General features: G+C 49.6%; 1 protein-coding gene across 2 annotated transcripts; it reads left to right on the forward strand.

The window, feature by feature from the left end:
• The first annotated feature begins 1724 nt into the window (after nt 1–1724).
• B4GALT7 (beta-1,4-galactosyltransferase 7) lies at nt 1725–13122 on the forward strand. 2 transcript variants are annotated; one of them, XM_012524437.4, is made up of 7 exons: nt 1725–1862; nt 3612–3773; nt 5429–5791; nt 10250–10475; nt 11539–11622; nt 11807–11911; nt 12417–13122. In XM_012524437.4, exons 1-7 carry the CDS (start codon nt 1813–1815, stop codon nt 12570–12572), a joined length of 1146 nt encoding a protein of 381 aa, XP_012379891.2. In that variant the 5' UTR covers nt 1725–1812; the 3' UTR covers nt 12573–13122. The 2 variants fall into 2 exon arrangements, with proteins under 2 accessions (XP_012379891.2, XP_058139066.1); XM_058283083.2 differs by lacking the exon at nt 3612–3773.
• Nucleotides 13123–26531: the final 13409 nt, after the last annotated feature.

Below are 26531 nucleotides of genomic sequence, written 5' to 3' on the forward strand. Positions count from 1 at the left end.
TGATCAGACTGGGGTTGTGGGTTTTCAAAGGGAAGACTAGAGAGATGAAGTGCCATTCTCATCACCTAATCTCAAGGGTACTTATTAACATGACTTATCATGTGGAGGTCACATTCTTTTAATTAGGTTAGAATTTGGGTTTTATTCTAGGGAACCTTCATCGCGACATGCAGCAGTTGGCTGGGCTGAGTGGTGGCTGTTCCTTTTGATGGGCTTGTGCTCTCCAGGCCACACAGCCCTTACCTCCTGCTTCCATCATTGGCCTTACCTGACTGGTCTCAGCAGAGCCTTGCCTTTGTCATCAGCCAAACCTTGGCTGGATTAGCCAAGGGTTCTGGTGTAGGGTGTAGGTCCTACAGCAAGAAGGTGAATCGGTGGGTGATATGCTTCTGGGTTTTAGGGGGGTGACGGGGGACTGCTGGAATGACTCGTTTTCCTTCCAGGATGACATTCTTTCTGAAGTACAGTGGTTGAGGTCATAAATGGTGGAACCAAATTGGCTGTGTTCAATGAGATGAACTATGGTAAAGAACTGAGAACAGATGGCAGACTTGGTCCAGTGGATAGGGCGTCGGTCTACCACATGGGAGGTCTGCGGTTCAAAACCCGGGCCTCCTTGACCCATGTGGAGCCGGCCCATGCGCAGTGCTGATGTGCACAAGGAGTGCCCTGCCATGCAGGGGTGTCCTCTGCATAGGGGAGCTCCATGCGTAAGGAGTACGCCCTCTAAGGAGAGCCGCCCAGAGCGAAAGAAAGTGCAGCCTGCCCAGGAATGGCGCTGCCCACATGGAGAGCTGACACAAGATGACACAAAAAGAAACAGATTCCCGTGCCGCTGACAACAACAGAAGCGGACAAAGAAGACGCAGCAAATAGACACAGAAGCAGGGTGGGGAGGAGGGGAGAGAAATAAATAAATCTTAAAAACAAAACAAAACTGAGAACAATGACTTCACACACAGAAATAAATAGATGTTAGCTATTCATTCTGCGGGGCAGAGCAGAAGAGATCAAGCGTAACAACCCTGCCCCTCTCTTTTCCCGGGTGAGGGGCTGGCCCAGAGGGGGCTAAGTTCCCATGGTGACAAATATTACTCCCTTCTGTAGTTCTTGCCTCAACTCCACCATAGTACTCTTCTGGACGGTGGCTCTCATTTATATAGCATTGACTATGTGCCCAGCCCTGTACCAAGACTGTTTGCATTTTCTCCTTTAATCCTCACAGCAATCATAGAGAACACGAACCATTTAGATCCCAGGTGAGGAAAGAGACTGTGGGATCGTGTCTTGCCGCCAGAACCCAGCTAAAGTGGCAGAGGCAGGTTTGGAATCCAGGCACTCTCTCGTCAAAGCCCTGTCCCTAACTCCTACTTGGGGCGACAGCTGCACCCAGGACTGGGCCCTGAGCTTCGTCTTGCCCCTCCAGCATTGCCGGGGTGGCAGCAGAGAAGCCCAGATGCTGCCCCCATTCCCCTTGGCAAAAGGAGTTGGAGGAAGAAGCAGACTTTTCCCAGAGCTCTGGTTTGGAAGTCCGGACTGCTAAGTTCCAGTCCAAGCCCAGCGACCTGTTGGGTGGCTCCTGGCCAACCACTCCGCGTCCGGGGCCTCAGTTTTTCAACAGGTCGAGCGGGTCCCCGAAGACAGCGCGGAACGTTTGGCGCCGCGGCTCCGGGGCGGCGACGACGCGGCCGGACCGGAGGACCCGGCGGACCGGGGGGCGGGGCGGGGGGCGGGGGCGCCGCGTAGGCCCGGGAGGCCGGGCGGCCGGGGCGGCGAGCCCGAGAGCCCCATGCGCCGCCGCCTCCCCCCACGATGTTCCCCTCCCGGAGGAAAGCGGCGCCGCTGCCCTGGGAGGACGGCAGGTGAGCGGCGGCCGCCGCGCCTGGGCGGGCCGCCCCCGGAGTCTCCACCGCGAGGCCGCGGCGCCTCCGGCTCTGCGGGTCTCTCTGCCTGTACTTCGTGTGGGGGCGCGGGCGCCTCGGGCCGCCGTCCCTCCGCGGGTCCCTGCCTCTCTGCGGGTCTGTATTTCTCCCTTGACCTCTCCTTGGGAGTTTCTCTTCGCCCCTTGGCGACTCTGTCCCCTTCTGGGTTGCGCTGTGGCTTGGTTTCGCCCCTGGTCTTTCTCGCTCTTCTTGCGGGTCGTTTGGCCTCTCTCAGTGCATCTCTGTCCTTCTGTCTGTCCCTTTCTGTCTCACCCTGAGCCCTGGAGGGTGTTTTTCCCGTTTCTCTGGCCCTTGCCTCCCCCATCGCATCTATGGGGTCTCGGGCCCTTCCTTCCCTTCCTTTCCCTCCCTCATATTCCCCCAACTTTTGCTGGCCACCCGGAAGAGCAGACCAGACAGGAGCGCTCTGTGTGTTCTGCCTGGTGGGTCACAGCCTGGCATGTTCGAGGCCCTCCACACACAGACGTTAGTTCATTTCCGGTGCAGCTGTACTGGAATGGGGCCTGTTCCATGTTTTAGGTGTGAGCTTGGCCCAGGCAGACCTTAGCTGGTGGTGTTCCTATTGAAACAGAGTGCGGGGAAGCTGTTTGGCTTGCCTAGGTTTGGGGCTGGGGGGGGCTGGGGGAGCGGACACCAACACTTGAGCCACGTCTGGAACACGCTTGTCACCCGCAACACCTGAAGGCGGTTCTCCACTCAGTGACTGACCCCTCATTCCCTTGGGTCTCTTTTAAGTGTGCCAGGTGCCAGAAGATTCTAGAATTTGGCAGGCACAACTCTTTACTTTGGGGAATTTTGGTGTTGAGAAAAGAAGCCTGGAATACAATGGAAAGCATGGACTGTGGAGGCAGGGACTAGGCAGGAATCTTCTTTTAATAGCCATTTGACCAAAACAGACTATTTAATCTGCTGACCTCAGCTTTTCCTTCTCTGAAATGAGAATCATATCTATTCTGCAGGGCTGAGTGTGAGGATTAAAGGAGGTGATATATGTAAAGCCCTTGGCAGAAAGCCTGCACAGAGGAGGTGCCGGTTGTCTTCTAGTCACCTTTGTAATTTGTGACATGCTGTAACCAGAGTAGCTGAGTATTCAGACTAAGGTTTGAATGAAGAAGGAAAGGAAAGGTAATGGAGGGCATTTCCACGCTTTGGTCCCCTTCCACCAGCCTTTGGAACATAATAGTGTTTACAGAAAAATTTACTGAGTCAGCTTCTGTGCTTTTGACACAGTGTTACAAAGATTTGTGCAACAAATACAGGCTAGTGTAGCAATTAAGAGTGCTGGCTCTGGAGCCAGCCAACCTGGGGTTGGATTCCCCTCCTCCCAGCCGTGGGAACAGAGACATGAAGGAGACAAGGTCTCATCTGGCCTGCTGCCCAGAGCCAGGGTGGTCTGGGAGCGGCTGGGACTGCAGATCTAGAGTTTGCCATTAGGTGGCACCAGGGGTGGCTGTTCTCTTTCCCACTGTCCTGGGGATTTGGGACTCTGGGCTTTTAGTTCAGTTGCTCAGAGCAGTTTGGGCCCTTAGAGCACAGGATGGAGAGTGCCCATGGGGACGTGATCATGATAGGAAGGGGAAGCTGGACCGAGGGAAAGCAGGTGCAAGTGCATGGACTGCCCAACCAATGCCCTACCCCTGGTAATGGTCACTACTTCTTCCCCTGAAGGTGGACTCTTACCCCATGTCCATCTCCTGGGTCTCCACCCCACCCCCAAAAAGAGTCCAGAGGGCAAGGGAGAATCTATAGAGGTTCCAGCCTTCCCAGGCTACTCTCAGGACTGGGCTGTGCTCCTCCCCAGCGAAAACCACCACCACAGAACAATGCGGGGTAAGTCAAGCCCTGCCAGGATGTCCTGCGGGCGGGACCTGGGCCTGGCTGCAGGGCTGCTGGCTTCCAGGGTGGCAGAGGAAGGTTTGTCTGGCTCTTGTCTGTGACCCAAAGCATGCCCTGCCTGCTCTAACCCTTCCTTTAACACCCTCGGCAAGCCTTCCATTGTCTGACCTGTGTAGGCACCCCAGAAAGAAATCCCACGTGATCTGAGCCCCTGCATAACTAATGGGCCACAGGTAGTTATAAAACCATAAGTGCTTTAAAGAGGGAAGTGCCAGATGCCATAGGAGCACAACGGAGGGAGCATGTACCTCAGCCAAGAGAGGGGGGTTGGGGGGGGCATTGCTGGCCCTGAAGGATTAGGGGAGATGGGGTGGGGGGTGGACTTTCCGGTGAAGAAAATAAGGAAGGGCATTTCAGACAGAAGCAGCAGCCTGTGTAAAGGCTGGAGCAGGAAGTCCTAAGGTGGGTGGTGAAACTCTTTGTTACATGGGGTGATTCTCCGGGTGGGTGGCAGGGAGCGACTAGAGATGGCGCCAGGTTTCAGAGGGCTCTGTCAGGCAAGGCATGTGGCCTTTATCTTGTAAGCTGAGGAGTATTATCCATGAGATTGAAGGGACTGAGCAGGGCAAGGACCTGGTGAAGCTTGAATTAAAAGAGACAGTGGGTATGGATCAAAGAGGGATTTAGGAGGTAGAATCTATGACACGCGACAGCTAGTTGGGGACTCATAGGTTATAAAGTAGATTCCTTTTCAGACTCTTTCAAGGGGAGTGTATGGAGGAAGCTTTCCTGCTCTTGGATTCCTCAGCCCCTTTCTCAGTATCCTCAGGAACTTCCAAAGAGAGAGAGACAGAAATCAGTGAATTCCACATGTTGCTTTGCACTTTTCAACCAACAGGCAGTCTCTCCTGGCACCACCCCGGTGTCTATGGCATTCAGCTGTCTTTTCTGTTTCTGAAATGAGCCTGGGTGCTATGCCCAGCCCTGGTGTTTCCTTCCCTCTTTTGTCTCTCATCTCTTCATGTGGGCTCTCTCTCGGGCTGAGGCTTTGACATTCATTGAGTGAACTGCCACCATCAGTTTGGGCCTTGCATTGGTTTGGAAGTGGATCCCATCTTCCCAGAGTAAACATTAGGTTATTACCCCTGGGACTGGGTTATTACCCCTGGGACTGAGGCCGCCTTTCCTACCTAAGAAGCAGGATGAAGCCAGGTGGCTGCTGGGGGTGAAAAGCTGTAGAGCAACCATTTTGGGAGTGGGTGGCATCTTTCCAAGGGGGAGCTCCTGCCGTTACCTTGGAACCCCAAACCACTGTTCTGGGGAGAGGCAAGTGCAAGGGAAGAGTCTCATCCCTGCCTTTGAGTGGTTCATGGTCTGACCAGGACTCACAGAAAGTAAGAGAGCCCTGAGGAAAGGGGGCAACTCTGCAACCCAGGAGTGGTTGGAGGACTTCCTGGAGGTAGTGTGGGCTGGGCCTGGCGAGGTCAGCAGGGTTCTGAGGCACAGATAGTGGCCTGAGCCAAAGCATTGGCGTTGCTTCTCTACTAACTGCCCGGCGCTTGGGCTGGGCCAGCTGTGTGCGCCCGACTCAAGGGGGAGGCAGGAGAAGGGGGGTGTGTTTCTGACTCTGTCTCTGCTCTTGTCCCCAGGTCCAGGTTGCTCCCCAGCGGCCTCCCCCGGAAATGCTCCGTCTTCCACCTCTTTGTTGCCTGCCTCCTGCTCGGCTTCTTCTCCCTGCTCTGGCTGCAGCTCAGCTGCTCTGGTGATGTGGCCCGGGCAGCCCAAGGACAAGGGCAGGAGACCCCAGGCCCGCCCCGAGTCTGCCCCCCGGAGTTGCCCCCTGAGCACTGGGAAGAAGACATGTCGTGGGGCCCTCACCGGCTGGCCGTGCTGGTGCCCTTCCGTGAGCGCTTCGAGGAGCTCCTGGTCTTCGTGCCCCACATGCACCGCTTCCTGAGCAGGAAGAAGATCCAGCATCACATCTATGTGCTCAACCAGGTGGACCATTTCAGGTGGGCCCACCTCCCGGGCGCTCGCCTTGCCCTCTCAGGGCCCCCTCAGGGCCCACGCCCTTTCCCGGCAGCAGTCGTTCCTGGGGTGGTGAGGGCGGTAGGCCCCGGCCGGCCCACCGAGTGTGCCGGGAGTCTTTGGGGAGGGTTTGAGGCAGAGAGGACCCTGATCCGATTTCCGTGTTACCAAGATCACCGGTGGCTGCTGAGTGTGGAATAGATTGGACCAGACGAGAAAGGAAACAGGGAGACTAATTAGGGGGTTGTAGAAGTCGTTGAAGATGATGGTGGCTTGGCCCTTGGTAGAAGGGGGTGGAGGGAAGGGAGGTGGGGGACACGCACAGGCTGTGGGGGGAGATGGGATGTGGGCATGGGGGAGGGGGGAAGGGAAGGTCAGGGCCACTACTTTAAAGTTGCTTGCAGCCTGATCTTCTTTCCTGAGGCTTTTGTAACACAGTATCACAAACTTGGCCTCTTAAAACAAGAGGAAGGTGTTCTCTGGGGGCTCTGGAGGCCGGAAGCCTGAGGTCCAGGTGGCAGCAGGCCCTGTTGCCCTGAGGCTCTAGAGGAGGCTTCTTCCTGGCCCCTCTAGCTCTGGTGGTTCAGGGGTTCCTTGGCTTGTGGCCGCGTCCCTCCAGTCTCTGCTCAGCCCTCACCCAGCCTTCTCTCCATGCGTCTCTGGGGATCCGCTCCTTTTCTTATAAGGACCCGAGTCACTGGATTTAGGCCGCCCCCCCCCCCCCCCAGTATGACCTCCTCTTAACTTAGATCATTCCATCTGCAAAGAGCCAATTTCCAAATAAGGTCGCATTCTGAGGCTCCAGGTGGACATGAACTTGGGGGTGGAGCACACCATTCAAGCCGATGCAGTCCCGCCTTCTCCCCAAACCCTTGCAGTTACCAAAAAACCACGCCCTTCTGGGATCACAGTCCAAGCAGCTCGCGTTTCAACCCCTCATCTCCTTTTTTCCGGCTCACTCCCTCTGGAAGAGAGTCTCCTGTGCTTGGGCCCCACCAGGGCTTCCCGAACCCCCCACTTAGTCACCACTCTCCCCCTCCTTACTTTCTCTTCTTCTCACTGGGATTCCACAGTCTATTGTGAAATCACTCCCCAGCACGTACCCTGACCTCCCTGGCCCCTCTCTGCCTGATTAACTGGCTCTGTCCACTCCACGCTTGCGCCTGGGCCGCTGAGTGAGGTGTGGCCAACGCCGCAGTATCGCCCCTGGGACGCTGACCCATGAAGGCCCCGAGTGCTGCCCGGAGACTTCATGTTCCTCTAGTCTGCAGTCCCCTCCCCACCCTGGCCGCGCGTCACCCCTTCTGCGCTCACACCTGGAAGCAGGCCTCCCCATTACTCACTTGCGGCCAATGACTTGGCTTCCCCTTTCACTGAAGAGCGAGAACCAGGGGATGAGAACCGGCGCAGGCCCCCACCCACATCTCCCCACCACCCCCTCCTGTCCTTGTACACCCGGCTTTCCACCCGCAACCAGGATGAACCACCTCAGCCCCTCCCCAAGGCCAGCTCGGTCACTCAGCCACTGGGTCCCCTGCCCTCCCTTTCTCCCCAAGGACATCACTCCGGCAGCTGGCCCTTCCTCTCCTGCATGATCACTTTCCCCCTCTTTCCTGGAGCTTTTACCTCAGCATACACACAGACTGAAATAGCTCCAGTCTTTTACTTCTCCCCGCCCCGCTGGTGGTTTGTGTTCACTGTCTGCTCTGTCCATTAGCTATCCGTTCTTCTGTGTCTGCTTGTCTCACTTTCTTTTGTCATCCTGCTGCACCAGCTTTTTGCAGTGTGGGCCATCAGCTCTTCGCAGCGCGGGCTGTCAGCCCTTTACTGTGCAGGCCAGCTTGCCTTCACCAGGAGGCCCCGGAAATTGAACCCAGAGCCTCCCATATGGTAGACGGGAGCCCAGTCGCTTGAGCCACATCTGCTTCCCAAAAGGCTGGTTCTTAACCTTCTCTGTTGATCTGCCAGCAGCATATTTGTCAAGTGGATTCCTTCTTTCTTCTTAGAATACCTCCATTTGACTTCTGGGACATCACTCTCTGGTTCTCTTCCTTCCTTACTGGTTACCCCTTTTCCTCTCCTTTACTGGCTTTTCTTCATCTCCCTAATCTCTCAACATCAGTGCACTTTGGGGCCCAGTGCTTGGGCAACCCCCTTTATCCAGCTACAGTCACTTCCTGGGGCACCTTATCCTATCTATACCTGAGTCTCTGGAACCTCTATTCCCAGCCTCGACCTCTGCCCTGAACTCCAGACTTGCACCCCACACTGCCCAGGTGGCCCCTTCATTTGGCGGGCACAGAGTCCTCTCAGACTTAACCTGGCCAAAACCGAATTACTTGTTTCCTACCCACCCCAAACCTGTCCCCCCTGCACTCTTCCCCATTTCAGAAAAGGGAATCTCCATGCTTCCAGTCTCTCAGGCCAAAAAACCTTAGAGCCACCCTCAACTCCTTTTTTTCTCTCACCCTCCACATCTAATCCCTCAGCAGATCCTTTAGGCTCGAACTTTAGAAGACATACAGGGACACAGAGAACAGACAATGAGGGTGGGGGAAGGAAATAAGTAAATAAATCTTTAAAAAAATAAAAATAAAAGACATACAGGGAGTGTGTGTGGCTCAAGCAGTTGAGTGCCTGCCTTCCACATGGGAGGTCCCAGGTTCGGTTCCCAGTGCTGCTTAAAGAAAACAGACAGACAACAAGCAAAAAAACAATATGAGCAGACAACGAGTAAGCAAACAGTAAACAAGGGAGCCAACTCAGGGAGCTGATGTGTCTCATTTGTTGAGGCAACTGCCCTCCCACATATAAGATCCCAGGTTCAATCCCCAGTCCCAGTACCTCAAAAAAAAAAAAAAAAGAAGACATCCCGGGGATTGGATGCAGCTCAAGCAGTTGAGCGCCCACCTCCCACATGGGATGTCCTGGGTTCGGTTCCTGGTGCCTCCTGAAAAAGCAAAAAAAACAAACAAAAAAGCCAACTTGGGGGAGCTCCGTGGTTGAGCGCTGGCTTCCCACATACAAGGTCCCGGGTTCAATCCCAGGCCCCAAGTACCTCAAAAAAAGAAAAAAAGACATCCAGAATCCACCCACTCCTTGCCGTCTTCTCCCTGAGCTAAGCCATTGTCACCGCTTGGGTAAATTACTGGAACGGTCTCCCAGCCGGTCTTCCTGCTTCCACCCTGGCCCCACCATCTCCTCAGCACACCAGTGGAGTGACCTTGTTGAAATGGAAGCCAAGTGCCGTCACGCCTCTGCTTCACGCCCTCCTGCGGCTTCCGTCTCCCTCAGACTAGAGGCCAGGGTCCTTCAGGGCTCACCCGGCCCGGCGTCACCCAGCCCCATCTCCTACATCCCCTCTCACTCACCCGGCCCCGGCCAGGCTGGAGTCTGCTCCCGCCTCAGGCCTTGGCAGTGACTCTTTCCTCTGCTTGGAGTTCTGTTCCCCTGATTCCATGGGGATCATTACCTCAGCCTCCAGGTTTCTGCCAAAGGTCACCCTGTTCTCATAGCCCCCGGCAACCCTGTAGAAAAGAACAGCGGACCCACCTTGTATAGTCAGCCAGAGAGGCGCTGACACAAAACACCAGCAATGGGTTGGTTTTTATAAAGGGCATTTATTTGGGGTAGGAGCTTTGAGATACCAGGCCGTAAGCATAAGTTACTTCCCTCACCAAAGTCGATTTCCACGTGTTGGAGCAAGATGGCTGCCGACGTCTGCGAGGGTTCAGGCTTCCTGGGTTCCTCCCTTCCAGGGCCTTGCTTCTCTCTGGGTCCAAGGTTCCTCTCTTCCTGGGGCTGGCTTCTCTTTCCTCTGTGAGCTTACTTCCCAGGGTGCCAGCTTAAGACTTCAGCATCAAACTCCAACATCAGAAACCCTCAACTCTGTCCTTTGCCATGCCTTTTTATCTGTGAGTCCCTACCCACCAAGCGGCGGGGACTGAACACCCTAATGATGTGGCCCAATTAAACCCAAAATCATAACTCAGTCATGCCCAGGTACAGACCAGATCACAAACATAATCCCTATCTATTTTTGGAATTCCTAACTATATCAAACTGCTACAGCCGACACCTTGCACCCAAGCACACTCTATCCCCCTCACCCTTTACTCTTTTCCGCAGCGCTTCCCACCATTCATTGATTTATTTAATTTGCCTCCCCCAGCATGTAAGCTTCCTTGAAGGCAGGGGCTTTGTTTTGCACAGCTTTGAGCACATGTGGCATGGGATGAGTACTCAGTACATCTTTGTGACACAGGCAGAGGGGCCAGGCGGGCACGCACCACGCAGCGAAGTTGGTGCAGTGAAGTTGGCCCTGGGCACTTGGGGAGTCCTGGGTGGGTGCCGTGAAGAAGAGTCTCCCCTGCAGAGTCCGGGGGGGCTCTGGTGCAAGCTGGTCTGCCACCCTCCTGCCCAGCCTCGGCCGCCCCGCACAGGTTTAACCGGGCGGCGCTCATCAACGCGGGCTTCCTGGAGAGCGGCAACAGCACCGACTACATCGCCATGCACGACGTGGACCTGCTTCCGCTCAACGAGGGGCTCGACTACGGCTTCCCTGAGGCCGGCCCCTTCCATGTGGCCTCCCCGGAGCTGCACCCACTCTACCACTACAAGACCTATGTCGGCGGCATCCTGCTGCTCTCCAAGCAGCACTACCAGCTGGTGAGGCCCAGGCCAGCCTCTCTGTTCTGAGGGCCAGGGCGGAGGTGGCTGGTGGGGGGAGTAGCTGTCTCGGGCCCGGCAGATAGAGCACTGGCCAGGGCCTTGCAGCGTGGCCCAGGAGCGGCCAGCGGGAGGAGAGGGCAGGGAGGACTTGGCTGTACTAGTAGAACTCACCCCAACCCCAAAACCAGCTTAAGAGAACTGGCATTGTTTCGGCTTTCAAAATGGAGACGTCTGCGGGCAGGGGGTCCAGGGCTGGGAGTGGGGGTCTGGCTCCAGATGCACTTGCCCAGCCCTTCCAGTGGTGTCACTGGGACCCCCATTTTCCCCCCACGTGGCTCACCTGTGCCCTCCTCCCGTCAGGTTCATTTTTAGACCTGCAGGGTGTAGGGGGTTGTAGCCACACCCGGCATCCAGGTAGGTTCAGATCTGAAAGAAGATGCAAGCCCCCCTTCCCCAGCAGTCCACACGGGAGCCCCAGAGCTGGACTGCACTGGCTCCTGATTGGCCTGACTCAAGTCCTGGCCCATCCCTGAATCAGACCCCAGGCTGGGGGTGGGACAGGGGTGGGATGGGTGGCCAGGAGGAACCGAGTGGCACGGGCCCAAGTCTCCTGCTCCCTTTTTACCTGTGACTGAAGCCAGCTTCGTGCAAATAGAGCCCCTGAGCTGGGTGGCAAAAAGAGACGTCTGCCGTGAGCCCACTGTGCCTCTCACCCAGAGAGAGATCAGGGCACACCACCCTGGGAGAAATTGGAGTGTGGCGGGAGGGCAGTAACCAAGCAGTAGCAGGCACTTCTGCCCCTCACCGGCTCCCAGAGAGGCCCTTCAGGGCCAGTCAAAAATTTTTGAGAAGCCAGTAATCTCACGCAAGTTCAAGGCCCCATTAGAACAGAAGCTGAGGGGATTGTGTGCACCTGGGTGTTTACTCAGAACAGCAAGGGGAGGTGGCGGAGAGGGGAGCCCTGGCCCCGCCGGGCTCAGACCAGGCACTTCTGAGGGACAGAGACCAGATGCAGTGCCCCGGGAGAGTGGGCAGGTGACGCTGCCTGTCTCCATACCAGTGCAATGGGATGTCCAACCGCTTCTGGGGCTGGGGCCGCGAGGATGACGAGTTCTACCGACGCATCAAAGGAGCCGGGCTCCAGGTAACACGTCTCCCCCGGCACCCTGGTGCCACTCCCGGCCCGGGCCCTGGCTTGCCATAGCCATCTGGTCAGCCCCTGGCCTGCTAGGCTGAGTCTCCTCTCCCATGGGATGGGAATGCAGGCCTGTGCCCGGGGCGCCTCCAGGAAGGCGCTGCCTGACACCAACTCTGTGGGGCACCCTCAGCTTTTCCGCCCTTCGGGAATCACCACCGGGTACAAGACTTTCCACCACCTGCATGACCCAGCCTGGCGGAAGAGGGACCAGAAGCGCATTGCGGCTCAGAAACAGGTGCTGGCTGGTCCCCTCATCGGGGACGGGTAGGTGGTGATGTGGGGACCAACAGCCCGAGCCTTTCACCAAGGTCTCCCTGGGCCCAGCGGCCCCGTCCTCCCCTGCTGCCCCCAGGTCAGTTGGTGGGCATTTGTATGGGCACCGTCCTGTTCTGGTGGCTGCTGTGGGCGATTGTGGGTCAGCATAACCTCAGAGTCTATGTAGCTAAGGGGGGTGGGAAGGGGGGTTCAACCAAAGACGTCAGAATCCCAGTCACCCGTGACATGGGGACCCCAGCCCTCAAACAGCCTCTTCTCTAGGAGCATATCAGTCCAACAAAGGTCCTGGCTTCCCTGCTCACTGGTGGGGTGCAGCCATGGGTGGGAGACTTTGCTTCTCTGAGCTTTGGGTTTCCCCCCTCTTCGGGGGATCACAGAACCTCTGGTGACATGGTCGTGTGGGCTTGGTGAACAGCCACCCCCAGGAAGCCCCGAGTACATGCCCTTTCCTCCTCCTCCTCCAGGAGCAGTTCAAGGTGGACCGGGAGGGCGGCCTGAGCACCGTCAAGTACCGCGTGGATTCCCGCACAGCCCTGACTGTGGGCGGAGCACCCTGCACTGTCCTCAACATCATGTTGGACTGTGATAAGGCTGCCACCCCCTGGTGCACGTTCAGCTGAGTTGGCCAAACAGGAAGGAAGCCTGTACCTTGGGGCTCAGCTCCCATTGGATGTGGAGTGGCCTGAAGCAACAGAAGGCAAGCCACACGTTTGCAGCAGCTTGAACTGGGACAGGACACACATGGTGCCTGGGACACTGCCAGCCATAAACAGCGGCCGGAGAGAAGCTGGGGTGGCTCCTGACCGGGACTGCCCACCCCACTGCCCGCCCTGCTCTGCCCTCTCCTTGATGTGCGGAGACCTGAAGGCAATGGGGAGGGGTCCCTGGGGCCGGAGTAGTGGCACAGGACAGCCTCTAGTCGTTCCAGCGCTTGTTCCTTCCTTGCTGGCCTGCCTCATGCAGAGTGGAGAAGCAGGCAGCTGAGGTCGGTGGGCCGGAACACTAGGGAGGGTTAGAATTCCAGCAACCACAGTGCAGGCCTCACAGAACGGGAGTGGCTGCTCCTTGGCTACAGCCCACCCTGCAGGAATGTGGGTCTGGTGTGGCCAGGCCTGATTTTTCAAAAGAAACTCGAATTCTGGATTCTTAAATGAAACTCTGATTTTTCAATGATTGCAGCTAATTGAAACTTTGAAAAAGAATGGCAGGGCGAACAAAATATGTTGGGGGCACGAGTTCACCTTTGGCTGAGGGAAAGGGGATGGGGCAAAAGGTGATATCTCTGAGTTATAAGCTGGCAAGAAATTGGTGTGGAGCTGGGGGCGGGGATGTTGTGTCTGGGGATGCTCAGGGCGGGGAGGAGCCCAAAGTACCTGTACCACCTCCCTTCTCCAGCCCCTTCCCCCTTTCAGCTCCCTCGAGGCCCATCTGGGCCCTCCAGCCACCTTAGGCCCTGTAGGCTTAGACCTGAGCCTCTCCGGGAGGGCTGGTTCATCCTCCCTCACTGATGCAGACGGGAAGGAGGGCTGCTGGAGAATTCCAAACCACAGGACCTGACTGGGCAGGCAGGACTCAGCGGCCGGGGCTCAGGTTGTGGCAGTAGGGGGGAGGACGATGTTTCTGGGGTGGAGGAAGAAGATGGGGGAGTAGGAGAATGGCTGGAGTGCTCCCCAAGCCCAAGGGGAGATGAGCAGTGATCACCAAATGCCAGGGAGACCATGGGATTGGGGCATGACCTTGGAGCTTAGAGGCATTTTGAGGCAAACCCAGGGCCAAAGAAAGAGCGAGAAGGCATTTGGGGCAGAAGTGAGAGGAAACTTAGGACCAGTTAAGGTTGGTTGGTTTAACAATGGGACATCAGAAATGCTGGAGAAGGAAGGGACTGGGGTCCCAGAACTCAGGCAGGTTGAATCAACTCTTACCCCAAAGGCTCCTCTGAGAATGACCTCAGGGCTGCTAGGTGTAGTTGTGCGGTATGCACTGTCCAACCTGTGCATAAGCTGAGAGCTGTCAGCAGACATGGCTGGGGTGAAGCTGCAGGCTACACAGGACTGTTCAGATGTCTACCCGAGGGCCCTTGTGACCCTAAACTGACCTCGGCCATCTATTCAGCTTCCAGTGATAGGCCAACAGGCTAGATGACAGTGCAAGGCTGGTGGGTGGGGCTTCCTCAATCGTAGGCTCAGAAGAGGGAAAGGGGGTGTTTTCTATGTGCCAGCCATTTTGGGCAGCCCTGGATGTGACATCAAAGCCCCCAACTCTGTAGTCACCTGTTACATTGCTGTGTAAACGACCTCAAAATGGGGGGTGGGCTGGTGGTACTTCCTCTCTGCCTGCTCAGGAGAAAATGGAGTGAATAGAGCCCTGAAGAAAATGAGAGCCCCTTCACCTTGTGGGGATTGTTGACTCAGCCTGGGCTGGGGTGCACCTGCCTGCCCCATACCCCCACATTCCTCCACAGCTGGTGCTGCCACCATCATCCAATGGGTGCTCCAGGCCAGACTGGTGCAGCCCAAATCTGCAGTCCCCTGTCATTCCCCACCCCAGGCCTCCACCAAGCCGCTCTCGGGGAAGAAAAGATCAAAATGGTGATCAAAATGTGGAAGAAGTGGATGGTTTTACCGCTTCCTCTGTGTTAGGGCTGCCCCCTCCATGGAGAGGCATTAACATCCCTGCCTCCCTATCCAGTGTGTGAGTGAAATTAGTCCAGGATATAGAAGCACTTGGTATGGCTGTGACCAACATAGTTGAGGTAATACTAATAACTAGCACTTGTTGTATATTAACCACATACAAAATTATTTCACTTAGGCCTCCCTGCCAAAGATCTAGGTACTATTAACTCATTTTATAGACGAGGAAGGTGAAGCAGAGAGGTTAAACAGCTCGCCTGGGGTCACAGTGCTGATAAGTGGTGAAGTTTGAGATTTGAGCCCCTGAAATCTGCCTTCAGAGCCAAACTCTTTCACCCCTGCCCTGTAAGGCAGGTACCTGTGCACAGGTGTTCCTTCCCCTCTCCTTGGCTGGAGAGGGCTGATGGGGAGGAATGGCCAGGGTAACCTGGTGTCCCTCTCACCTCTTGGAAGAAGGCAGGGTCACAGGGAAGGCACACAGTGCCCCATGACTCCTCTTCCTTGGGTGAGACGGGGATTTGGCTACCTGGGAGGTCCCTTGGACTGAGGAGCACAGCTAGGGTGTCAGCAGGACCCAGAGCATGGCACTGTAACTCAGGAGTGCACAAAAAGTGCTTGGGGGAACGTTTTCCCAAGGAGGTAAAGTCTTGCATGTGGAGGAAGAGTTAGCCAGAGGAGTGGGAAGAGCTCTCAGGGGACTGCATGTGCAAAGGCAGAGATGGGGAGAGCAGGCCGTGTTCAGGGACGTGGGAGGAGTTCAAGATGTCTCTCTTCTATGCAGGAGTAGGAGAGAGAGCAGAGAGGAAGATTAGGGCTAGCCGTGAGAACTCACTGAAAGCTGTTATACTCGTGAGTATGGATTATTCCAGCTAAAGGAACAGCCAGGGGAGTCTGGGAAGTACCAAATGCTCAACTTCCAGTTGTCCTCATGGAGTCAGGATAGTGTCTCTTTTCTGGTCTTAGTGTGTGACAAAACACATGGAATATTGTTAACCTGGGAAGCTCACCTGAACCACAGCACCCAGTTCTTACTGGGCATCCATCCTGCAGACATGACTGCCTGTCCACGTGACTGATTTCAGTCTCCAGACACACTGGAGATGGGACTGATACTGCATGACCCAAAGCCCCTTCCTAAATCACATGGTTACTATCTGGCTGGCCCCAGGCTCCCAGCCAAAGACCTATCAGGCATGACATACCAAGGGTTTACAGATGATCTCCCAGAAGCTGAGGGCAAGGCAAGACTTCATTTTGGACAGCATTAAATTCTTCACTACACAGACATCCATATGGGAAAAAAAAAAATCTAGACACAGACATTCCATCTTTCACAAGATTAACCCAAAGTAGATCATAGACCTGAATATAAAATGCAAAATAACAAAACTTCTAGAAGAAAGTCTAGATGACCTTGAGTTTAGAAAAAAATAAGTTGAACTTTTAAAAAATTTGTAACTTCTCTGTGAAAAGGCACCATTAAGAGAATGAAAAGACAAGCCACAGTCTAGAAATATTTGCAAAACACTTATCTGGTAAAGGACTTGTACCCAAAATATACAAAACTCTTAATAACAAAACAACCCAATTTAAAAATGAATAGACACCTCACCAAAGAAGATACACAGGTAGCAAATAAGTACATGAAGAGATGGTCAATATCATATGCCATTAGGGAACTAAATTAAAACAATGAGATCGCATTGCATATCTATTGGAATGACTGAAAAAAATAAACCCAAAACTGACAATACTAAATGCTGGTGAGGATTCAGAGCAACAGGAGCTCTTCTACATTGCTGGTGGTAATGCAAAATGGTACAGCCAAGACAGTTTAGCAGTTTTATACAAAACAAAACATTGTCCTACTATACAATTCGACATTTGTGCTCCTAGCTATATAACCAACAGATCTGAAGCTTAGGACCATGTAGAAACCTGCATGTGAATATTTATAGCAGCTTTATTCATTAATCACCAAACATTGGAGGCAACCAAGATGCCCCTCAATAAGTTAATGGACAAACGTGGTACATTCATACAATGACAGATTTTTCAGCAATAAAAAATAAGCTGCTAACCAACCACAAAAATCATGGAGAAACGTGAATGCATAGTGCTAGGTGAAAGAAGCCAGTCTGAAAGGCTACACATGTATGATTCCAAGTGAATGACATTCTGGAAAAGGCAAAAAACTAGACAGGATTCAAGATGCATCAGTATTTCAGGTATGGCTCAGCTCTCTTGCAAGCAATGGGGAAAGGCATAGAGGTAGTCCAAGGAATCCACTTTGGGGACCTGAAGACCAGGAGGGCTGCAGGCATCACCTAGGAGGGACTGTGGACAGAGAGATGAAGAGGCCAAAGAGAAAACCATGAGTCAATGCCCTCATGGCTGGGGATGCTGCCCATCCGCCACTCTGAAGCAAACAGCCTTGGTAAAACCTGTGGCTGGCAGCCAACAGGGGGAAAGGACATATTACTCCCTGGGAAGAGGGAGGGTGCAGCTGAGGGCTGAGTGTGGTTTTTCTTGGGCAAATGTAACCACCATAACTGGAATTGTGGTTCAGAAGAGCTTGTTAGTGGAAATTGAAGGATTCCTCTCCATAGAAGAGTTTGTTGAGGTGCCCATATCTGACCAGCTGGGAAAGTGAAGGAAGACAGGCTGCTCTCTCGTTTCTTTCCCAGGCACTGTAGATCTGGTCTATGCCCCATTAGTGGCTCCCCACCTCTGTTCCATAACTTAAACAGGTCAATCTTAGAAAGTTTTTAAAAAAATTAAACCAAAAATCAAAGTGGAGCTGTGAAATAAAACCACTAGGCAAGAGAGAGAACTTGTTCAACAGAGTATAATCACCAATATAATCAGATGCCTAGATATCAGCAAAAGATGAACCATACTAAGAAACAGGAAGATATGGCTCAGCCAAAGGAAGAACCCAAGAATCCATATGAGACACAGGATTTAAGACAATGAATCAATAATCTTCACACAAACCTCGTTAATTTAAGGAGATGAAGGCAAATATAACTAAGAGGTAAAGAATATTAAGATGACACCGTCTGAGTGTAAGGAACACTTTGAAAGTCTGCAAAAAAAGTAACAGCTTATGAGAATGAAAGACACAATGGATGAGATTAAAAATACATTAGCAGCATATAACAGCAGCTTTGAAATGGCAAATGAATGATTAAGTGATATCTAGGACAGAACATTTGAACTTGAGAAGATAGGAGGACAGAAAAACGAATGGAAAAAATTGAAAACAGGGTCCTGGGGAATTGAATGGCAACATGAAATGTACAAACAAATGCATTATAGGTGACCCAGGAGAAGAGAAAAGAGAATATCTGAGGAAGTACCAAAAATTTTCCAACCCTTATGAAAGACATGAATATCAATATTCAAGAAGGACAAAATACCCTAAGCAGAATAAATCTGAATAGACCTACACAGAGGCATCTACTATGCAGAATCTAAGATAAAGAGAGGATTCCAAGAGCAGCAAGAGAGAAGCAATGCATCAATTACAAGGGAACTTCAATGAGCTAAGTGCCAGTCTCTCATCAGAAACCATGGAAGTGAGAAGGCAGTGAGTGGTATGTTATATTTAAGGTACTGAAGAAGAAAAACTGCCAGCCAAGAAAGTTTTATCTGGCAAAAATATCCTTCAGAAATGAAGGTAAGTTTAAAGCCTTCACAGACAAATAAAAACTGAGAGAGTTTGTTACCAAGAGACCAGATCTACAAGAGATATTAATGGGAGTGTTATAGCCTAATAGGATGAAAGACCTAGAGAAGAGTGTAGAAATGAGGAATATAAGTAAGAGAAACTGAAAGGATTAAAAGATGGACAAAAGTAAGGTATGACTACAGAAAGCCCAAGGATAAAATGGATGAAGTAAGTAACACCTTTACAGTACTAATGTGGAATGTTAATGGGTTGAATTCTCCAGTTAAAAGATATCAACTGATGGAATGGATTAAAAAAACATGAGCCATCTATTTGTTGTCTACAAGAGACTTACTTTAGATGCAAGGATAAAATCAGATTGAAAGTGAAAGGTTGGAAAAAGATATTCCAGACAAATAGTAATCAAGAAAGAGTGGCACTAGTGATACTAATATCAGACAGAATAAATTTTAAATGCAAAACTGTTAGAAGAGATGATTACTCTATATTAATAAAAAGGACAATTCACCAACAAGAAATATCTATTATTTATGCATCTAACATAGGTACCCCAAAATACATGAGACACACACTGGTAAAAGTGAAGGGAGAAATAGATGTTCCTAAAATAATACTTGGAAACTTCAACACACTACTCTCAGCATTAGATAGAACATCTGGACAGAGGATAAATATGGAAAAAGGTAGCTTGAATAATATGATAATGAACTAAACCTAACAGACATTTATAGAGCATTACACCTCAAAACAGAAAGATATTCCTTCTTCTTAAGTGCTCATGGATCTTTCTCCAGGTTAGACCATATCCCAGGATATAAGTCAGCTCTCAATAAATTTTAAAATATTGAAATTATATAAAGCACTTTCTCTGATCAAAAATGAATAAAGTTGGAAATTAAGAGGAGGAAAAAGGGAAAATCCATACACATATGGAAATTAAACAACATACTCTTAAATAATCAGTGGGTCAAAGAAGAAATTGCAAGAGAAATCAGTAAATACCCCAAAATGAATGAAAACAAGAGCACAACATATCAAAATGAATGGGATACAGTGACGGCAGTGCTGAGAAGGAAATTTATAGCCTTCAATACTTATATTACAAAAATAAAGAGTTAAAATCAAAGAACTAACTGCACACCTGGAGGAACTAGAAAAAGAACAGCAAACCAATCCCAAAGCAAGCAGAAGGAAAGAAATAGTAAAGATCAGAGCAGAAATAAATGAAATTGAGAACAAAAAAGCAACAGAGAGAAAGAACAGAACTAAAAGTTTGTTGAGAAGCTCAATAAAATCGATAAAACCTTAACTAGATGCAAATAAAAAAAGAAGGTGCAAATAAAATCAGAAATGAGAAGGGGAACATTACTGCAGAAATAAGAGATCATAAGAGGATACTATGAACAATTGTATACCTACAAACTAAACGATACTGATGAAATGGACAAATTCCTAGAAACTCATGAACCCTAGAAGAAATTGAAGACCTCAACAAACCAATCACAAGAAATTGAAACAGTCATCAAAAACCTCCCCAAAATGAAAAGTCCATGACCATATGGCTTCATAGGTGAATTCTACAAATTATTTAAAGATCTAATAGCAATCTTGCTCAAAATCTTCCAGAAAATTGAACAGGAAGGAAAACTACCAAACTCATTCTATGAAGCTAACATTACCCTAATACCAAGCCAAATAAAGATACTATGAAAAAAGAAAATTATAGGGAAGCAGCTGTGGTTCAATCAGTTGGGCTCCCAACTGGGTTCACGTCCCAGGGCCTGCTTTTGAAGGCAGGCTCACCCGCATGTCACAGAGAGCCACCTGGCCCACAAGTGCTGTGGAGAGCTGCCTGGCCCGCAAGTGCGGCAGAGTGCCACCCGGCCAACAAGTGCCACAGAGAGTATATTCAGCAAGGTGACACAATGAAAAGGGAGGTAAGTAAAAAAAAAAACTACAGAAGAGCATGCAGCGAATGGACACAGAGAGCAGACAGCAAGCAAGCTGCAAGTGGGGGCGGGGAGGGGAATAAAATAAAAATAATAAAAAAAGAAAATTATAAACAAATTTCCCTAATGAATATAGATGCAAAAATCCTCAACACAACACTTGCAAACCGAATCCAAAAACCCATTAAAAATTATACATCATGACCTAGTGGACTTTATACTAGATATGCAAGCATGGTTCAACATAAAATGAATCAGTGTTATACAAGACATTAATAAATTGAAGAAAAATCATATGATCATCTCAATCGATTCAGAAAAGGCATTTGATAAAGTACAACATCCTTTCTTAATAGAAACACTCCAAAAGATAGGAATAGAAGGACTTTCTCAATATGCTAAAGTGCATTTATGAAAAACCCACAGCTAATATTTTACTCAATGGTGAAAGTTTAAAGCTTTCCCACTGAGATCAGGAACAAGACAAAGAAGTCCACTTTCTTCACTGTTATTCAGTATTGTGCTAGAAGTTCTAGCTAGGGCAATTAGGCAAGAAAAAGAAAAGGAAGAAGTAAATTTTTGCTAGTTGCTGATTATATGATCCTATACTTAGAAAATCCTGAAAAACCCACAACAAAACTATTAGAACTTATGGACTATTAAGTGGTGGGATACAAGATTAAGATACAAAAATCAATAGCATTTCTATGCACTAGTAATGAGCAATCTGAGGAGGAAATCAGAAAAAAATTCCATTTACAATAGCGACTAAAAGAATCAAATATTTAGTAATAAATTTAACCAAGGACATAAAGGACCAGTATTCAGAAAAGTATTAAACATTGCTAAAAGAAACCGAAGATGATCTAAATAAATGGAAGGATATTCTGTGCTCATAGGTTGGAAGATTAAATATCAGTAAGATGTCAATTCTACCTAAACTGATTTACAGATTTAACACAATCCCAATAAAAATTCCAATTTCCATCTTTTTAGAATTGTGAAAGCCAATTATCAAATTTATCTGGAAGGGTGAGGGTCCCTGAATAGCCAAAAATATCTTTAAAAAGAACACAGTTGGGGGACTCCCACTTTCCGACTTTAAAGCATATTACCCATCTACAGTGGTAAAAACAGTATAGTATTGAGTATTAGCAAAACATAGATTGACAAATGGGATCGAATCAAGAGTTCAGAAATAGACCCTCACATCTGTGGTCAAATGATCTTTTTCTAAAAACTAACCATACAGGAATATATATTATCCTTTAAAAAGTTTGTTTACCATATTGAAGAAAAATACATTAGCATATCTTCCAGATACTATCTTTATAAAAGTAAAACTTCTAGATGCTGAAATGCATTACAGTAGATTCTATTCTATTGTTTACACTTTCAATCAAAGGGTTGACTATCACTCTCCCTACTCCCCCCTCCCCAAATGTGGCAGAGTTACTCTTTTTTTTTTTTTAAGGTACCGAGGCCAGAGATTGAACCCAGGACTTCATTTGTGGGAAGCTGGCACTCAACCTCTGAGCCATATTGGCTCCCCTGAATTGTTGTTTGTTTGTTTGTTTGCTTTTTGTTTGTTTTTGTCTTTAGGAGGCACCGGAAACTGAACCCTGAACCTCCCATGTGGGAAGTAGGGGTTCAACTGGTTGAGCCACATCTGCTCCCCTGGCAGAGTTATTCTTAAGTAAATGATATTCAATGTTACCCTACCACAGATTCTTAAACAGAGGACACACTGCGTGTTTTCTAACAGAGCAATCATGTGGTTCTTGTGATTCTTCAATCACATGATTGGTGTGTGAGAGTGCAGCATCTGACTTTTAAGAACTTTTAAGAACTAATATAAACATTACATCCAGTGATTGTAAATATTTGCCAAGAACTTCCAGAGTACAGTGAGTGACAGGTGGCCCCGAGGGTCAGTCCAGCGTTCCTCACTCATTTGGACACTGCTAAGATTCAATAAATAAGTTGTGAAGTCAAATTATCATAAGTCTTACTTGTATTTCTCTAAGAAAGTAGTTCTGGATATATATTTTAGTCAAAAACCTTGAAAGTCGTTCCAAAGATTATATTATGCACCATTTTCACTTACCTGAAAATATTGAATTAAATTCAGCAGTATATGTATGACCATTAATATCAGAAATTAAAAATAAGCATGAGCCCCAAGTTCCCTTTGTGAGTACACGAGGGGCACTGAGTCTCCCCTGGCACTCACAGGGGCCCTAGTGTGTGGTCAAGTGAGTTTTTTTTTTTTTTTTTATGGTTTACATTTTATTTTATTTTATTTTATTTTATTTTATTTTAAATATTTATTTATTATTATTATTTTTTAATTACATTAAAAAATATATATGAGGTCCCATTCAACCCCACCACCCCCGCCCCCCACTCCCCCCACAGCAACACTCTCTCCCATCATCGTGATACATCCCTTGCACCTGGTAAGTTCATCTCTGAGCATCACTGCACCCCATAGTCAATGGTCCACATCATAGCCCAGACTCTCTCACGTTCCATCCAGTGGGCCCTGGGGGGATCTACAGTGTCCCGTAATTGTCCGTGAAGCACTATCCAGGACAACTCCACGTCCCGAAAACGCCTCCACATCTCATCTCTTCCTCCCGTTCCCCACACCCAGCAGCCCCCATGGCTACCGTTCCCACACCCATTTCACATTTCCTCTGTGGACATTGGATTGGTTGTGTCCATTGCACACCTATGTCAAGTGAGGGCTTAGATTCCACATGGGTACTGGATGCACTCTTCCCGCTTCTAGTTGTAGACACTCTAGGCTCCATGCTGTGGTGGTTGACCTTCTTCAACTCCATGTTAGCTGAGTGGAGTAAGTCCAATAAGTCAAAGTGTAGGAGCTGAAGTCTGTTGAGGCTCTGGGCCTGGGTGTCATATTATCAGTCCAGAGATTCAAATCCCCTACATATATCTTAAACCCAGCACCAACTACAATTCCAATAAAGTAGCATGCAAGTCTTGTGAAAAGAGATCCCCTCTGAGTCCATTTCCATCACGCAGAAACACCAGCTCCAAAGAAGGGCCATCTGTCATGGCAGTGAACCCCTTCTGCCATGACCATAGAACCCGTGGGTCTCTTTATCCCTCAAAAGAACCAATACCTGGGGTTGTATCTACCTTATCTGTCTCTTAGACTCTGTTCAGTTGTACATAGGGGTATTCCTTCTGACAACCTCCAGACTCTTTTTTAGAGACTCACAGCCTTATAATCTCATTTCTCCTTTCCATTTCCCCCTTACATTAGGTCAAACCGCTTCCCGAAGTCATGTTATTATATGTAGACAGGTATTTTCTGCTGTTCCGCATTGAATCTTTAATTCAAGGTCATTTTCTAGTTGCTTCTTCAGCTGGTATGTGGTAGTGATCCCTCGGTGCCAGGGAGGCTCATCCCTGGGTGTCGTGTCCCACGCTGGGGGGAATGCATCACATCTACACGCTGAGTTTGGCTGTGAGAGTGGCCACATTTGAGTAACATGAAGGCTGTCAGGAGGAAACCCCCAGGCACAATGCTACTCTAGGCCTTGTTCTTATTGCAGGTGCATAGGCTCAAAAGTGTAGCCATTAATATCAAGGGCCCACTGTTGGGCCCTCCTTCCTTCCTGGTTCTTGCCGTTGCACCTGGAGGATTGCCGCTGCTCTCCCAGGGCCCACAACAGTGACCCCCCGGCCAGGAGCCCAGTACCCCCCCAGCTGTTGTTTTTAATTGTTTCAACTATGAGTATATATAGACATTACCATATACCCTGGGCATATGCCCTGTATAAGGTGAGTTTTGACCAGGCTGTTGAACTCGCCAGCTGAGTCCAAACAGTCTATTCAACAAATGGTGCTGAGAAAACTGGATATCCATATCTAAAAGAAAGAAGACTCTTATAAAATAACTAACTCAAAATGGTTCAAGACCCTAAATATAAAAACTAGAACAATAAAACACCCCGAAGAAAATGTAGGGAAACATCTTCAAGATCTTGTCATTGGTAATGGTTTCTTCCTTACACTGAAAGAATGAGCAAAATCTTCAGAAACCATGTATCTGACATGGGTTTGATTTTCATGTTATAATAAAGAGATCACACAATGACAAAATGACAAGCAACCCAGTTAAAAAATGGGAAAAGACTTGAAAAACCTTTTCACAGTAGAAATACAAATGGCCAAAAGGCATTTGATGCTCAACATCACTAGTTATTAGGGAAATGCAGATCAAAACTACAATGAGATATCATCTCACACCATACAGAATGTTCATTACTAAAAAACAAAACAAAACAAAACACCAGAAAACTACAAGTGCTGGAGAGGATGTGGAGAAATAGGAACACTCCATCACTGTTAGTAGGAGTGTGAAATGCTATAGCCTCTATAGAAGATGATTTGGTGGTTTCTCAGGAAACTAAATATGGAGCTTCCATATGATCTGGCAACTCTGCTACTAGGAATATATTCAGAAGAACTGAAAGCAAGGACTTGAACAGATATTTGCACACTAATGTTCATAGTGGCATTATTCACAATTGCTAAAAAAATGGAAACAACCTAAGTATCTATCCATCGATCAGTGGATAAACAAGATGTGGTATGTATGTATGATGGAATACTATTCAACCGTAAGAAGAAATCATCTGGGGAAGCACATGACCACACGGAGGAATCCTGAGTACATTATGTTGAGTGAAGTAAGCCAGACACAAAAGGGCAAATATTGCTTGGTCTCTCTCATACGAACTAAATACTATGAGAAGACTTATGGAGCATAGTTTGGTAGGAGACAGAATGTGGGTTGAGAAGGGGGAGCTGATGATGTATGTATGTAAAATGTTTAATAGAAATTGTAAATATGTGGTAATGGATGGAGTTGATGGTAGCCCATTATAAAGAATATAACAAACACTCTTGATTTATGGATGTGATTGTGGCTGAACTGAGTAGTCTAGGTGGTTAATGTTAGTTGGAGGACAGCTTGAGGATAATATAGGGAATGTATAGCAGGGACTTATCACAGTAGATGAGGAATAATAATTAATAATATAAATTATATGTTAATACATATTTAATAATATAAATACTGGAATGTTCTACTACATGATGTTAAGAATATGGTGCTACATGGGAAAATATAACTAATCTAATTTATAGACTACAGTTAACAACATTGTAATGTCTTTGTAACAAAAGCAAAGAAAGGTACTATATTAATGCTAAAGGTCAAAAAAAGAGTATGGGGGAAGCGAACGTGGCTCAAGTGATAAGACCGCCACCTATCACATGGGAGGACCGGGTTTGATCCCTGGGGCCTGCTGGTGAAAAAGATGAGAAAGTGTGCCTGCATGGTGAGCTAGTGCCCTCATGGTGAGCCAGTGCCATGTGGTGCCCTCATGGTGAGCCGAGTGCCAGGTGGTGAGCCAGTGCCCATGTGGTGAGCCAGTGCCCACGTGGTGAGCCAGTGCCCATGTGGTGAGCCAGTGCCCACGTGGTGAGCCAGTGCCCACGTGGTGAGCCAGTGCCCATGTGGTGAGCCAGTGCCCATGTGGTGAGCCAGTGCCCATGTGGTGCCCTCATGGTGAGCCAGTGCCCATGTGGTGAGCCAGTGCCATGTGGTGCCCTCATGGTGAGCCAGTGCCCATGTGGTGCCCTCTTGGTGAGCCAGTGCCCATGTGGTGAGCCAGTGCCCACGTGGTGAGCCAGTGCCCATGTGGTGCCCTCATGGTGAGCCAGTGCCATGTGGTGCTGTCATGGTGAGCCAGTGCCCATGTGGTGCCCTCATGGTGAGCCAGTGCCATGTGGTGAGCCAGCGCCCATGTGGTGCCCTCATGGTGAGCCAGTGCCCATGTGGTGAGCCAGTGCCATGTGGTGCCCTCATGGTGAGCCAGTGCCCATGTGGTGAGCCAGTGCCATGTGGTGAGCCAGTGCCATGTGGTGAGCCAGTGCCCATGTGGTGCCCTCATGGTGAGCCAGTGCCCACATGGTGAGCCAGTGCCCATGTGGTGAGCCAGTGCCATGTGGTGCCCTCATGGTGAGCCAGTGCCATGTGGTGAGCCAGTGCCATGTGGTGCCCTCATGGTGAGCCAGTGCCCATGTGGTGAGCCAGTGCCATGTGGTGAGCCAGTGCCCATGTGGTGCCCTCATGGTGAGCCAGTGCCCACATGGTGAGCCAGTGCCATGTGGTGAGCCAGTGCCATGTGGTGCCCTCATGGTGAGCCAGTGCCATGTGGTGAGCCAGTGCCATGTGGTGCCCTCATGGTGAGCCAGTGCCAT

This window comes from Dasypus novemcinctus, chromosome 2, assembly GCF_030445035.2.
Source record: "Dasypus novemcinctus isolate mDasNov1 chromosome 2, mDasNov1.1.hap2, whole genome shotgun sequence".
NCBI lineage: Eukaryota > Metazoa > Chordata > Mammalia > Cingulata > Dasypodidae > Dasypus > Dasypus novemcinctus.

What these genes read in the sequence shown, in the direction of transcription:
- B4GALT7 (XM_012524437.4), top strand. Translation starts at nt 1,813, where the DNA reads ATGTTCCCCTCCCGGAGGAAAGCGGCGCCGCTGCCCTGGGAGGACGGC. An exon ending in AACCAGGTGGACCATTTCAG is followed by an intron (nt 5,792 to 10,249) that starts GTGGGCCCACCT and finishes CGCCCCGCACAG; the next exon opens with GTTTAACCGGGCGGCGCTCA. An exon ending in CCAAGCAGCACTACCAGCTG is followed by an intron (nt 10,476 to 11,538) that starts GTGAGGCCCAGG and finishes TCTCCATACCAG; the next exon opens with TGCAATGGGATGTCCAACCG.